General features: G+C 38.5%; 1 protein-coding gene across 2 annotated transcripts in view; it reads left to right on the plus strand.

Moving 5' to 3' along the window:
- The window catches only part of LOC149249794 (protein MANNAN SYNTHESIS-RELATED 1-like), a 133,766-nt gene extending 131,872 nt beyond the window's left edge, over positions 1-1,894 (plus strand). Inside the window, exon 6 of one of the 2 annotated variants that reach the window (XM_089458784.1) lies at positions 1,251-1,280. In XM_089458784.1, the coding sequence (XP_089314910.1) occupies positions 1,251-1,265 (15 nt within the window). In that variant the 3' untranslated portion in view covers positions 1,266-1,280. Of the gene's footprint in view, positions 1-1,250; positions 1,281-1,445 lie in introns of those variants that run through there. The other variant, XM_089458783.1, reaches the window with a different exon arrangement.
- Positions 1,895-15,046: the final 13,152 nt, after the last annotated feature.

Below are 15,046 nucleotides of genomic sequence, written 5' to 3' on the forward strand. Positions count from 1 at the left end.
AAGAGTAGACCAGAAAGACAAAAAGGAAGGTGAAAGGATGGGCCGATACACGGGAAGGAGAGAATGAAAAAAGATGAGAACAAACCTTTCAATATTACCTGGTTCTTCTATTGCAGATCAGTGGGAATCAGTTCTCATTGATCTTCAGGCCTCGATCCCAATTTGGTGGGGTGTTTAATGATTTCAATAGCTTCTCTAATTCTCCTTTTGAAGTACTGATCCTCTTTGGCCAGGATTTTGGTGTCTTCCAGTACACACTGTGCCTGCTTCTATTGGAATGCTTGGCCAATGCTGAGGTGCATACACCCATTCCTGATATCAACTCCGTGTTTTTTAATCCTTATGTGAAATGATCATCCAGTTTCTTCGATGTAACATTTGCCACATGACCATTCTACCTTATAGATCTCTTTCTTTATGCTGGCAATGGTCTAAGGTGCCTTTCACATAGCTCTTTATTATTATAGGCTTGATTGTTAGGGTAGGTTTTATTTTTTACACACGCTTTGGTTGACAATACTGGAGATTTTTTCCCCATTCTGTCGACTAACATTTTGCGCGAAAGAAACATGTCTTCACTGAAGCTCTATTCCAAGGAGCTTTTGATGCTCGGAGTTATTGAGAAGAAAAATGGTTTCCCATCTTGTTCTACTATCATGCAAAACAACAAACTCTAGTCTTACCAATATTCACGTCCATCTCTCTAGCTCCTATTTGCTTGAGGCTTGAACTGATAATTTCCTTCAACCTAATTTAGAGAGGTAATATTATGGTTTGCCAGAAATGAGAATAATAAGCTTCATAAATTATGCCGTTGCACAAATATTGATTTGTTTAGATAGTCATCCCTTTTCCTGAAGAATACTTTCGTTTGGTTGTCAAACACCCAGGATTGCAAAAACATCCTTGATCACTTGTCATATTAAATAACTGTTTTATTTGTGATTTATGATAAAAATTATTGTTTCTGAATATTTCTTCTGTTTCAGTCTAATACTTCAGAGGTTATTGAAGAGTAGTGAAAAATGATGTCCACTGGATCGAGTTTTGAGAAAGTCCTCTGAGATTCTTAGCATTCGAGGGTTCTTGACATTTGATCTCAAGTTCCTTATTCATTCTTTAAATATATTTGCAAGAATAGGTAGTAAGATATTGTTATTTGATTATAGCGCTGAGACGGTCTTTCTTAATTTCTTGCTCTCAATCAAATCCTTTTAGAATTTGCATTAATCCCACACAACACTATGTAGGTTGAAGTGCCATAAGCAAGGTTGATCTGGAAACCAGGTCTATAATCACCTATGTAGCTAAGCCGGCTTCAAGAATTATTACAGTATTTGAATGGATATGGTTCAGAGCTTATTATCTTTCTCATTGCCTTTCATGTTTCATTAATATGTGGAATATTCATAAATGCCCAATTTGTTCCTTGATTGTGTTTGCAGGAGTATAGTATGCCTTTTAATGAAGAGAGACAACTTCTTTATTCAGGAAAAACACAATTTGAAAAGGCCTTGGACTTTTATATCTGCAGCCAGAGTGATATTTTTGTTCCGGCAATTTCAGGCATGTTTTATTCGACTGTTGCAGGACAGAGGATCTCCTTGGGAAAAACACAAATACTTGTTCCAAGTTCAAAGCATGACACTACTTCAAAGATTAAACTTTCTGATAGTCTTTCTCGATATGTTACGAAGAAAGATCATTTTGTATATTCATGTTTTTGTTGAGTTTCCTACAACTAACACTGGCACTACTGCAATCCATTAAGAGTAATCAATAGTGAAGAAAATGAATCACAGCAATTTTTCGAGATTATGTGGACATAAAGGCAATTTCGCCAGTAGATTTTCAATACCGAGCCAAATACAAAACGAGAATCAAAATTTTTATCTACTGGCAGGAAAAGGTACTATCTAACCATTGCTTCTGACCTCAAAAGAACAGGATGGCATTGTTATAATCCATTTCTAAACTGGGGTTCGAATAATGTATCCCTTATTGGGATGCTTCATCTTTCAAAGAGAAGGACGGTTCTAACAGTGTTGCGTGGAAGCAGATTTAGCATTTCTGCTGCCATCATTGCTGCAGAAAATTTAAGCTTATGAGATCCATCCATGTTGATATTGTCATTTTAGCAGACTTAAGGTCTGTTACGACTCATTTATGAGGTGGGTCACTTCCGTTTTATTGAATATTAGATACAACCTCCAAAATATATAACATGTTTGAATAGAATTGCTTGATATATGGGAATGGTCAATTGATTTTCTTTCCCAATAACCAGTTGTTTTTATAATGGAAAAGATTGTGACACAACTGTACAGCCATTGTAATACAAATTGTATATTTGTTTGTGTTGATTTTTCTAGAATAAACATAGTAAAAACCTTTTTTCTGATCTGATAATCACTTTTAATGATCTTCAATTGATTTATTTTGTGCCACATTTATCATTAAGCAACTATACACAAAAAATATCAACAGTAATGCAGCGAAAACAGTAGAAACAAATAAGATCATAAAGAGACAACCATGCACAATAGAGACAACAAATTTTCCCCGGGAAACACAAACTTGGGAGAAAACCCAACAACTCTTTTTCTAGAAGAAATTAATTTTCAACAAAGTTTACAATAAAATATTTAGAAATCCATGCCAAAAACCAAGTACAAACTTTAGCCATTTCATTCTTTTTCTACTCCCATGAGATGATGAGTGAGTGTGTGACAAATGAAGTGTCACATCATGTGTATATATACAAGTTGAATGGGTGCATTTACCCCAAGGGACACACCCTTTCATGGTAGGGATGACTTGTCCCTTTTGAGCCTACATGAAACCCTAAAATAATATTTATTTTATTTTAAGTTCCATAAATTTTCTAGGCCGACTTAAGAGGCTTTTTCGCATGCAGGAAAGCCTCCCGATGCTACACAAAAATCAATAGTTTGTCCTTGGTATGTACTCCAAAACAAAGGCCTTATCAACTCTGACAAAACATGACCTAGCTTTTCATTTCCATCGTTTAAAGGTTTGACAAGTACATTGCCTTGTACATAAGGATTCCTTCGAAGATCTTGCGCTACTTGGAGGGGATGATGAGACTACCTTGCGAAGACATTAAGATGAGCCATGCTACAACCAACCAGATATTGCAGAAATGTTAGTTGAGAGGCTATCTCCAATGACTTCCCTCTGTGGATCAGCATGAAGGACCTCACTTTAGCCTCTCATTCCGTCAATTCAAGAATATGGTTTGTTGTCCCAACTGCAGACTAATATCTAGCTACATTCACTTCCTAAAATTGTTGCTAAAACCCTTCTTTCTACTTATTCCATTCCAAGGTTGGGCTCATTACCCTACAATGAGATTCTGCAACTTCTCGTTCATAACCCTTCAACCCCCACTGCCCTTCCTTAAGCTCATACCACAACATTTATTGTTGTAGTGACAATGCAACATCTTCTCCCTTGTTCTAGATGGAAGGAAATCTATACCGAATGCCCTTTTTTGTTGAGAGAAAAATGTCTAGAACTACCAAAGACCACGTTGCCTTCTTGCCTTTCTCATCAAGTGTTTGATTGAATTCAATTAGGACTTTCCATAACTCATAAACACCTCGAGGAAACCCACACACGGTATGAAGTACCTCCATTGTATGGGAATGGGGGTGACAAAAGAGCCTTAACTTCATTTCCTTTTGTGCTTGCATGACAAGACATATGTTGATGGTTTGTGTAATCTCCATAATATGTTTACACATCATGGGAGGGATAGATTGATACTTTAAGTGACCAATTCCTCATTTGACCTATAAAGTCAATGTAAATATGTTCCATGGTTGGCTTGCATGTCAACTTCCACATTTGTCCTTTTCATGACCGGGAGGAGCCCAATTTGTTCAAAACCTTTTATCATTGACGGAGTTATCTGTAGAGTTTGGAGAGCTTAAGGTTTTTTCGAGGGATTTGGTAATATTGAGATCAAAGGATAACCATATGTCCCCAATAAATGTAACTTTTCAAATCCCTCTCTTTTGAGAATGGTTAGGCCCTATATGACTACTAGTGCTTTTGCCTCATTATTTGTTGCCACTCATAAACTCCAAGCAAACTACATTTCCTTTGGTCTCTTTATGTTATAGATGACCACCCCTCCTTGCACCTATTTCCCTGATGATGGTTGATTGTTACAAATGAGTTGAGTCATGTTTAGATAGTCATTATACCTCTTTTTTAAAAGGCCTTGATTATTCATTATGACATATTGATATTATATTCTATCTACCTAACATAATTTTTTTGTTGACTCCTAGGTACATGAGCTATATGTAAGCTCATAATTTTTAATAATGTTGTAGTCCTTGGGTATTGTATTATGATTATAAAATGCGACTTTCATGTATTTTAGGTTCTCTCTCTCTCTATAAAAAAAATGCTTCACCCTATTCTTTTGGATCTCATATAATTTTCAATTATCAATGAAGTTCAGTTGGAGAGATCTTTATCCATATATCTGGGATTTGTAGGTGCAATCCACCCTTGGGCATGCAAGGATCACAATATTTTTTGCATGGTCTCTAATTCTTGTTAGTTTTTCAACCTGCATCTATGTTATTACTACTCACTTTTAGTTTGCAAATAGGTTCACTTTAAGTGATATTAGGGGAATGGTTTTGATCCCTTGGAAAATGAGGCAAGATGCATGCACCAAAAATAATTTAGGGGAAGATGATAACCATGTTGAAGATGAGAAGAATACCTATTTAACCATTAAAGTGTTTTAGTCCTAAATCAACATATGTTGAATTGACTTCAAAATGGGATAGGAGGAAGTATTAAACAAGATGAACATGGACATTTAAAGAGTTGAGAAAAAATGATGAACAAGTGAAGGGCATGTTCAATCTATTTTGGATATTAGGTCATGATCATCCACTTTTTGACGGTGACCCTTATCATCTCTTTGGAAACACTTCACATATGACTCACACATTAGGGGAATTTTGAGGTCTAAAATGGGCATCCTAAGGAAATTATAAAATAATAGTGGTGATAATAAAATAATATTAATTACATCATCAAATTTTAGAGGTAGAAAAGAAAAAGCTATAATTTCAACTCGTATTCTCAACTTATCTTCCTATGGGTTTACTCAAATTTCAAGCAGAAACACTCGTTGGATGCAAAATTTGGTTCCTCATCCAAGGAGTACCCATGTTGCATACTTTTGATGGACCTTACTACACGAAAAATGAGAAATACATGAAAAATGTGATTGCAATCATGTTTTTCCATGTATTTCTTATTTTTCGTGTAACATGGTCCATCGAAAGTATGCAACATAGGTACTTCTTGGATGATGAATTAAATTTGGCATCTAACGAGTACTCTTGCTCGAAATTTGAGTAAAACCTTAGGAAGATAAGTTGAAAATACGAGTTGAAAAAATAGTTTTATTATTTTATTATTTTTTAATCTTTTCATTTTTTACTCAAAAAATGGTGAATCATCCCCCATGGTTGACATAGTCATCTAGAATCCTATTGATTCTTATAAAGTTTATTTTGGTTGTACATTTTTCATAGGAGGCACATTTTAGACCTCAAAATTCCCCTAATGTCTTAAATCAAACAATCAGAATGAAGCCTTAGAAGAAAAATAACAATAGTTTGAAGCTCCCATACAACCTCTAGATGAAGATGATGGTGATGCTAACACAAGCACTTGGATGAACAATATTGATTTTGAATTTAAAGGGAAACACATGAAATAAATATGATAAGTTGCAAGTTGCACTTAAACATTTGGAAGGCACAACACATATGTGGAGATGGATGGATACAAAAGAACTACAATGCCTACTTCAATGAATTCACTGAAGCTATGAATAAATGAAACCATTGTCTTGGTTCAAAATGCACAACACAAATTCAATGAAACATAAAAACATTATTCTCTAAGACCATTCCATTTGTGTGTGCCTTCCATTGTGAAAAGTCCCTTTATATAACACAATGAGATATCGTTATCATAATAATATCCATGAATCTCTCAATTTATCTTCATCCACAACATCTTTTTTGGACATCATTTCATAGTCTCCTTAATATGTTACAATGTATTTATCAACCAAATAATATAAGATAATTAGATAATCACATGTAGGGGTTATTTTTTCATACACCCCACTCCTTAATGAACACAGGGGTGCTTTTGATATTCAATTCCTATCTCCCCTCTTCAATCTACCTCTTTTTAATTGGTCCAATTTTTGTCCTCTTTTTCCATGATCCTCATTAGTGTTTACCTTTTGGATTTCTTTTAATTGGATATTATCCCTACAAACGTGGACATCCTTTTTCTTATATCCATATAAAAAAGTAATCATCTAGTGAAATACATGGGTTCTCGGTGGTTGTACTAGTTGATTTTATAGAAAAAATTTCGACCTATATGTTTTATCAACATTTCTTGGATCAAAAACCTTACCCCCTGCCCCCACCAGTCATAACTTGGTCCCAATTATTCTCATGCACATCTTGAGATATACATTCATCACCCTTGAAGTCCCAATATATTGTCAACAACTTCAATTCATTATCAATTTAGAATGTAGGTACATGTCGTTGCAACGACGACCCTCCAAAATTTTTGTCTAAGTCAATTTTGGAGCCTAAATGAATCGTCGTTTCAAGCCCCTTAGTGTGGTCACATTGTTTGTTTTGTTACTCTTATGTTTACTCCTAGTTTTGCATCCTCCTAAGTCAATGTTTCCTAAGTGTCGTCACCTAACCCTTAGAAGCGCTTATGTTATCTATCCCATGGTTGGGTGGACTTATGGCTTTTCTTGGCTTAAAAACTAGCTTTTTTGTCACGCACACACTCGAAAAGCACGTAAAAAGCACAAAAGCAAATGAAAGCAAGAAAAAAGCATATTTTAAGGCAAAACACACTTCTAGTTGACAAAGACATGCTCTTGTGTTGAGCGCACTCCTTTGGGTTGAAGAAGTGTGCCCTCCTTGAGTGCACTCCTTCATGCTAAGCAAGTGCACCCTCCTTGAGCGCATTCCTTCGTGCCGAAGACATGCACCCTTCTTGAATGCATGCATGAGATTCTTGTTGCATGTGGGCGCACTCCTAGAAAATATGAGCCCACATAACTTCCCTTAACTCATTCACTGGTTGAAAAGTGGTGATCATGCATGGAACTGATTTGCATGTAATTTCTTTTAAATCAACCCAACGAATCATTCTCATCTAGGTTGGGCGCACAACTATGGATCGAGAAACACTTCGTCGATCTGTGTTACAAGTAAGTTTTGCATGTTGAATCTATTGATTGCCTTTCATGATTTCACTATTGATCTTGCTTTATTTGCCGACATTTCTTATTTTTTCAATTTATTTACTGACATTTCTGTTCAGTTTTGTTTATGCAAGTGTTAATTTGTTGTCGCATGCTAAAAATCTGCACATTCCTTAACTTTTCACGTTCTCACCATGATTGCGACAACATCCATAAAAGCTTATAGATCCTTCTTCTCATTTCTATCACGAAATTTTGTTGCCATACTTGTTCTTGAGAAATCCTTAGGCAGAGCACACTTCTCGAACCCGAAGCCCGATTAGATTTGAAAATTACGTCCAGATTAGACCAGTCTACCTCTTGAGCACACTCCTTCACCACAAAGAACTGTGCCCTCCATGAGTGCATAAGTGCACCTCGAAGGCTTGAGTGAGTTCCCTTCGTCCCTTCGACATGTGCCAGTGCGCCCTCCTTGCCCTTGAGCACATGAGCACACCCTGAAGGCCCAAAGACTTATTCCTTCGTCGCCCGTGTGCCCTTGATGGTTTTCCTTTTCTTGCTTGAGTGCATGAGCGCATTACAAATCCCCAAATGACCCTTATGTTAAATTTTGCAATTAATTATCTTAGATCTTCAACCTTTAAGTGTAGACAATAACTAATATCCATATAGAAAACAATCAATGAACAATACGACAACAGATTTGGTCCAAGACCAGGGAGAAACCCCACTGTGGGGGAAAACCCTTAAAGACTATTCTTCTATTAGATCTTCATCAAATGTTCAAAAAATATACATAAGTAGAGTACCAAACCCTTTTCTCAATTACAACAACATTACCCCTTTTCAAACTAGGAAAAATCTTCTCAAGTGAGAGATCTGATCACAAATGTAGAATAACAAATCCTTCAATCCTTCAACAAAGATTACAAGTGTGAATAGGAGATCTACAAAAACTGATACAAGGGAGATCTACCACAAATGATAATACAAGATAGAGATCTTGCCATTAATGCAAAATCTTCCAAACAATAATTCAAGAAATAAATCTCCAGAAATGTGAGAGAGAAATCTCCACTAGATCTGCCAATGATGAAATGAAATAACATGCTTCCAATAAATATGCTAACAATGAGAGAGAGAAAATACTAATGCAAGGGATTTATCACCCATGCGAAAGAGATCACTAGTGTGACAAGAGATCTGCCATTGATAATCATAGGTCTACCACTGATAATAAGAGATCTGCCAATGATGATAAGAGATTTTCCACTGATAATCAAAGATCTACCACTGAGAATAAGATATTTTCCAATGATGATAAGATATCTGGCACTGATAATCAGAGACCTACAAATCTACAATAGATTTGCTAACAATAAGAGAGATAAATCACTGATGCGAGGGCTTGATCACCAATGCAAAAGCTAGATCACCAAAGAAAGAGAGAGAGAACTCGATGTGTTGCAAACGAGGGCTTCTCTTCAATATATAGGAATCTTTGAGACCAAATACCTAACTTGAATTAGGGTTTTGGAAGCTCGTAGAGTGATCCATTTTTGCACATGTTGAATTATATCACTTAAGAAATTTTATTTTGCACATGTCAAAACACCTTTATAAAACAATTTTGAAATAACTTTTGCACTTATAAAAATAATTTGTAATTGAGAAATAATTCACTTCAAGGGTGAAAGGGGTTAACTCATAGAGTTGCACAAAATTCAACACTCCCTCTCAACTAGGGAGGAATTTCCATGAATAGCGCCAAAACTGTTGTACTTGTCAAATCATCATGGCTCATGCTGAACATTCTTGAATCTAAAGAAGAATACTCATGGCAGGGGAGCCTCAGCTACCACCCTAAATCCAATCTCAGCCAAATAAAGGCTAAGAAACCATTACCAGGGAGTCTCAAGCTCCAACTCGGCCTAAATATCATCGGGGATCCAGATGCTTCCACTTGGCATCAAGGAGCCACATTCTACAACCTTGAACGAATACCATCGGGGAGACTCATGCTACCACCCAAAATGAATATCACTCAGTCATGAAGACTAAGAAACCATTACTCAGCCAATGAGGCTAAGAATCCATAATAGCTCAGCACATAGGCTAAGAATCCATAATAATTCAAGAACACCAACATCTTCGAACTTGAGTGAGATACTACTTACCATGACTGGTAAGGATCACAATCCAATCTCAAGTAGCCAACACCCATTGGCTAGATGTGTGGGAAACAAGATGCATGACTGGGGCATACTCCTGATTAGAGGTCCCTCATCCCCAGGAGCTCACTAGCTCAATTCCTCATCCTTGGGAGCTCAACCAGAGGGGAAGAGAACACATCTCAATGTTCTTGATTAGCTAGGTCTTGGACCTGAAAGAGATACATCCCTTAATCCAAGCATATCTCTGAAGACTAGAAATTTCTTCTTTGGTAATGCTTTGGTAAGTATATCGACAATATGCTCATCAGTCTGAATATGGTGGATTCTCACTGCTCCTCTCTGTACCATGTCTTGAATGAAATGATATCTGATTTCAATGCACTTGGATTTGTCATGAAATACAAGATTCTCAAACAATCGGATCCCACTCATATTATCATAGAATACCACTGTAGTATCCAGGACTTTCTCAAATAAATCTCCAAAGAGTTTTCTTAACCAGACAACTTCACAACTAGCTAAGCTAGCAACAATATACTCAGCTTCAGTAAAATTGAGAGCAATTGATTTTTGTTTCCTGCTCATCCAAGAGATTATGGCGGATCCCAAACTGAAACAACATCCTGAAGTGCTTTTTTGGTCAATAATGTTGCGTGCCCAATCAACATCAGTATAACCATACAAATTTATATTGCCAACAGTATATCTAAGACCAAAGTTAATTGTCCTATGTAGATATCTAAGCACGTGTTTAGTAGAAACTCAGTGATTATGTAGAGCCTTGGTCATGAATTGACTCAAGGTGTTTACAACATAGCAAATATCTAGACGGGTGTTCACTAGGAACATTGATGCTCCAATCAATTGACGATACTCAGATGGATAAGATAAATCAGGTCCAGCTTCGTCACCACAAAGTTTCTTGAAGTTCATCTCCATGGGAGTGCTCATAGATTTGCACTATACCATTCCAAGCCTTTGCAATAACTTTACAACATACTTCCTTTGGGAGAGAAAAATTTCACTAGGTCTCTGCTAGACCTCCAAGACTGAAGAGAAGTTCATCATCCCAAGGTCTTTCATTTCAAATTTAGAGGCAAGCTCCCTCTTACACTGAATCATCAGAGGTTCATTACTTGCCAAAATAAAATCGTCAACGTATAATACCAAAATCAAAGGCATACCTTTTACAACTTTGAAGTAGAGGTTTGGATCAAGACTGCTCCTCATGAATCCCAATTTTACTAAGTAGTTGTCAATGCGAGAATACCAAGCCCTGGGGGCTTGCTTTAAGCAATAAAGTGCTTTCTTCAATCTGCTTACATGGGTTCTTCTGTCATGTACCTCAAATCCTTGAGGTTGTTCAACATATACTTCCTCTTGAAGAGCACCATGGAGAAAAGTTGTCTTGACATCCATCTGATGGAGAGTCCACCCTTGACTAGCAGCTAAAGAAAAAATAGAGCGAATGGTGGTATAGCGAGCAACAAGAGAAAATATGTCTTCATAATCAATTCCCTCTTTTTGAGAGAATCCTTGAGACACAAATCTTGCTTTATATTTTTCAATACTGCCATCCATGCCATGTTTTATTTTGAACAACCACTTTGAAGTCACAACTGATTTACCCTGAGGTTTAGGAACAACTTCCCATACATCATTTTGCATAATGGATTCATATTCTTTTGTGTTAATTTTAGGTATGTTCTATGCTTAGAGCAATTTATTTCAATTTTCACAGTTAGCTCAATATATTTTCCAGATTAGCAATCACGTCAGCATTAAAGTAAACTGTAGACAGAACATAAACATAAATCACAGAAGACAAGCCAAGACAAGAGGACATAAGATGTGGCGCTTGCCAGGGACAAACCCCAATGTGGGGAAACCCTTGATCAGTTCTTCTTATATGTTCTTCAATAGTTCAACAGAGAGAGAGAGAGAGAGAGATAGTATGTTTACAACAGAAGTCAACACTTTGACTTATCTAGATAAGAGTAAAGATCATCTCTAAGAAGATGATACATAAGATTAGTTGAAGACATGCTGCTTCAATTGATTCTCCAAGGTGACTCCTTCACCTGTCGTTGTACTGCATTTTGTCATCATGCTGCACCTCACCGCACTGCATCCATCATCACTATGCTGCATCTCATCACGCTTCATTAATAATGACTGTACCCATCACTGTATTGTATTATGTGCCATTGCTGCACCTTGTTGCCATACTGACCTATGTGTTGGCTACATCTTTCTTGCTTGTTGTCCCTAGCTTGCTTGTTTTCCTTAGCATGCTTGTTGTCCCTAGCATGCTTGTTGTCCTTAGCATGCTTGCTGTTGCATGCTAGCTGTAACATTGCATGCTTGGTGTATTTGCTGCTAAGAACCATACAACTGTCCCAATGTTAGTTAGTTGTCCCTTGCATGTTTCTCTCCTTTGGAGACAGATGCTTTGGCTGTTCCAGCAGTTTTCGGTAGTTTCGGCAGTTCCAGCTGTTCCTGATAGTTCCGGTAGTTCTGGCAGTTCCAACAATTCCGGCAGTTCCAACAATTCCAGCTGTTCCTGGCAGTTCCGGCAGTTCCTGCAATTCCGACAGTTCCGACAATTCCGGCTGTTCCCGTCAATACCCACAGTTCTGGCATTTCCACAATTTCGGCTATTCCGGCAGTTCTCAGCAGTTCCGGCAGTTTCGACAATTTTGGCTATTTCGGCTATTCTCGGTAGTTCCGGCAATTCCTCACAGTTCCGGCTTCTGCCCTCTGGATTAGGGCAATGTTATCCCTTAGGATTTCTCCTCCTACTAAAACCCAAAGACAAGTAGAGAGGAAGAGATCCAAGTGTGTTGAAATGACTTGAAGGCCACCTCTATTTATACTAAAATGTTGAGCACAAGTGGGATTTATTTGGTTGCTGGCTGACCTTGACAAATTGTCCCATAATACAAATAAATTCATATCTCCATGAATACTTATCGAAATCGGATGATCTTTAGATCCATCCTACACCTCTCGATGAGAGGGATCCAAGAAAAATATCAGCTTCCATTAATAAGATGACCCACATGGAGTTTCGCCCAAGTTGCCAATTTTAACAATCCCTCTCAACTAGGGAGAATTCCATCCGCTGATCCATATGTCTGACTGTACTATCTCTGCCATTAGTTCCTTGCACTGCTCTGCTGAACCATGAAGAAGAAGAATTTATCGAGAATGTTTCATACCATTCTCTAATAACCCGAAGTCAGTTTCATCTGAAGAGAGTGTCATATCACTCTTACTGACCCGAAGTTAGTTTTATTTATCCCAAATCAATATCACAAGAGAGTGTCTCAAACCACTCATACTGATTCCAGATCAGTTTCATTGATCCTAGATCAATGGAGGTCATCCTAGCATAGGGATTATGGTAGATACAACGATGCATCCATCGATAGTACTACTAATGGTCACTAACCCCATTTCCCTACTCATTGATCAGATGACAGGTACTTCCCATGAGGCCCAAACTTCATGGGTAGGATGCCTCGATAGGAGAACTAATCATCCTGTCCACAGGAGAACAAATCATCCTGCCCCACAGTCGCCATGGGAGAACTAATCATCGCGGCCCACAGGAGAACTAATCATCCTGTTCCACAGTTACCACGGGAGAACTAATCATCCTGGCCCACATGAGAACTAAACATCCTGTTCCACAGTTGCCACGGGAGAACTAATCATCCCGGCCCATAGGAGAACTAATCATCCTATTCCACAGTTGCCACGGGAGAACTAATCATCCCATCCCACAAGTGAACTAATCATCTTGTTCCACAGTTGCCATGGGAGAACTAATCATCCTGGCCCACAGGAGAACTAATCATCCTGTTCCATAGTTGCCACGGGAGAACTAATCATCCCGGCCCACAGGAGAACTAATCATCCTGTTTCGTAGTTTCCATGGGAGAACTAATCATCTCGGCCCACAGGAGAACTAATCATCCCGTTCCACAGTTTCCACGGGAGAACTAATCATCCTGGGCCACAGGAGAACTAATCATCTCGTTCCACACCTGCCACGGGAGAACTAATCATCCCGAACCACAGGAGAACTAATCATCCCGACCCACAGGAGAACTAATCATCTTGCTTCACAGTTTCCATGGGAGAACTAATCATCCCGGCCCACAGGAGAACTAATCAACCTGTTTCACAGTTGCCACGGGAGAACTAATCATCCCGGCCCACATGAGAACTAATCATCCTATTCCACAGTCGCCACGGGGTATCACAGGGGAAGTTTGAAGCTATCATCCTGTACATAACGCACCACCAGGGGAGGGTGAGTCGCCCCGTGGTCGTATGTTGCTCCAATAAGTACCCCAAGCTCCCCAGAGCTCCCAGAGCTTAGTGCATGCAACATGCAAGACCCTTATAAGAAGGTCTCTCAATGACTCCAAGTTGTTCAGGAAAGTCACAGATTTGACCTTTCCCGAGGCTTTGACAAAATTTCTACGACCTGGACATCAGTCTCAATGCGATGGAGCCTCCTCGCTAATCGACTTACCATATCCTAGATAAGGCAGTATCTGATGTCTATCTGTTGGAGCAATCATCGAATATGGGATTCCTCAATAATCGAATCCCCCCTTTGGTTGTCACAGAGAATCACAGTGGTATTCATCATGTGTACAAACAACTCACTGAAGAGCTTCCACAACTAGGCAGTTTCATACGAGATCATACTCGTAGCTATGTATTCGGTCTCAACGGTGCTTATAGCAACTGAATTCTGCTTCCTGCTCATCTATGATATCGAAGCAGAATCCAAAGAGAACCAGAACTGAGAAGTGCTCTAGTGATCCTCCACACTGTCTGCCTAGTCAACATTCGAATAATCATGCAGTTTCATATTTTCAGCAGTGTATCTCAATCCATGAGAGAGTGTGCCCCGAAGATATCTCAAAAGATTCTTGGCACCAATCCAGCGGGGCTCAACCAAATATGAGCTCACCATGCTAACTGTAAAACATATGTCCGGACGGAAGTTCACCAAGAACATCAATGCGAATGAGTTTATGAAACTCAGAGGCATTTCCCAATTCTGGTCCGACATCGCTATCATATAACTTCTAAAAGTTAAGATCCTCGAGGTAGTTACAGGCTTGCAGTTTATCATTCCACATCCGGAATCCAACTCCCTCTTACTTCTGCAAATGAGAGGGTCTGCACCTATCAGAAATAGGTCGTCCTCATAAGGTGTCGGTATGAGAGGTATATCATCCAAAACCTTCAAACAATGGTTTGGATCGACTTCACTCTTAGTGAATCTCAACTTCATCTGAAAACTATCAATTCTCTCATACTATGCCTGGGGAATTTTGCTTCAAGCCATAGAGGGCTCTCTTCCACCTGTATACATGAGATTCCTGATCATGAATCTCAAACTCCTCGGGTTGTTCCAAACCTGTGGACCTGCTGTATGAGGGGAATGGTCCCCTTATAAGATTTTCCTTCGGTACATCTCAGACATGTACCTTCATGCTCTTCTTGAATTCAGGGATCCCTATCACCATCTGAA

This window comes from Pinus tabuliformis, chromosome 7 (assembly GCF_031772625.1).
Source record: "Pinus tabuliformis cultivar Carrire ecotype Pingquan chromosome 7, CPIR1, whole genome shotgun sequence".
NCBI lineage: Eukaryota > Viridiplantae > Streptophyta > Pinopsida > Pinales > Pinaceae > Pinus > Pinus tabuliformis.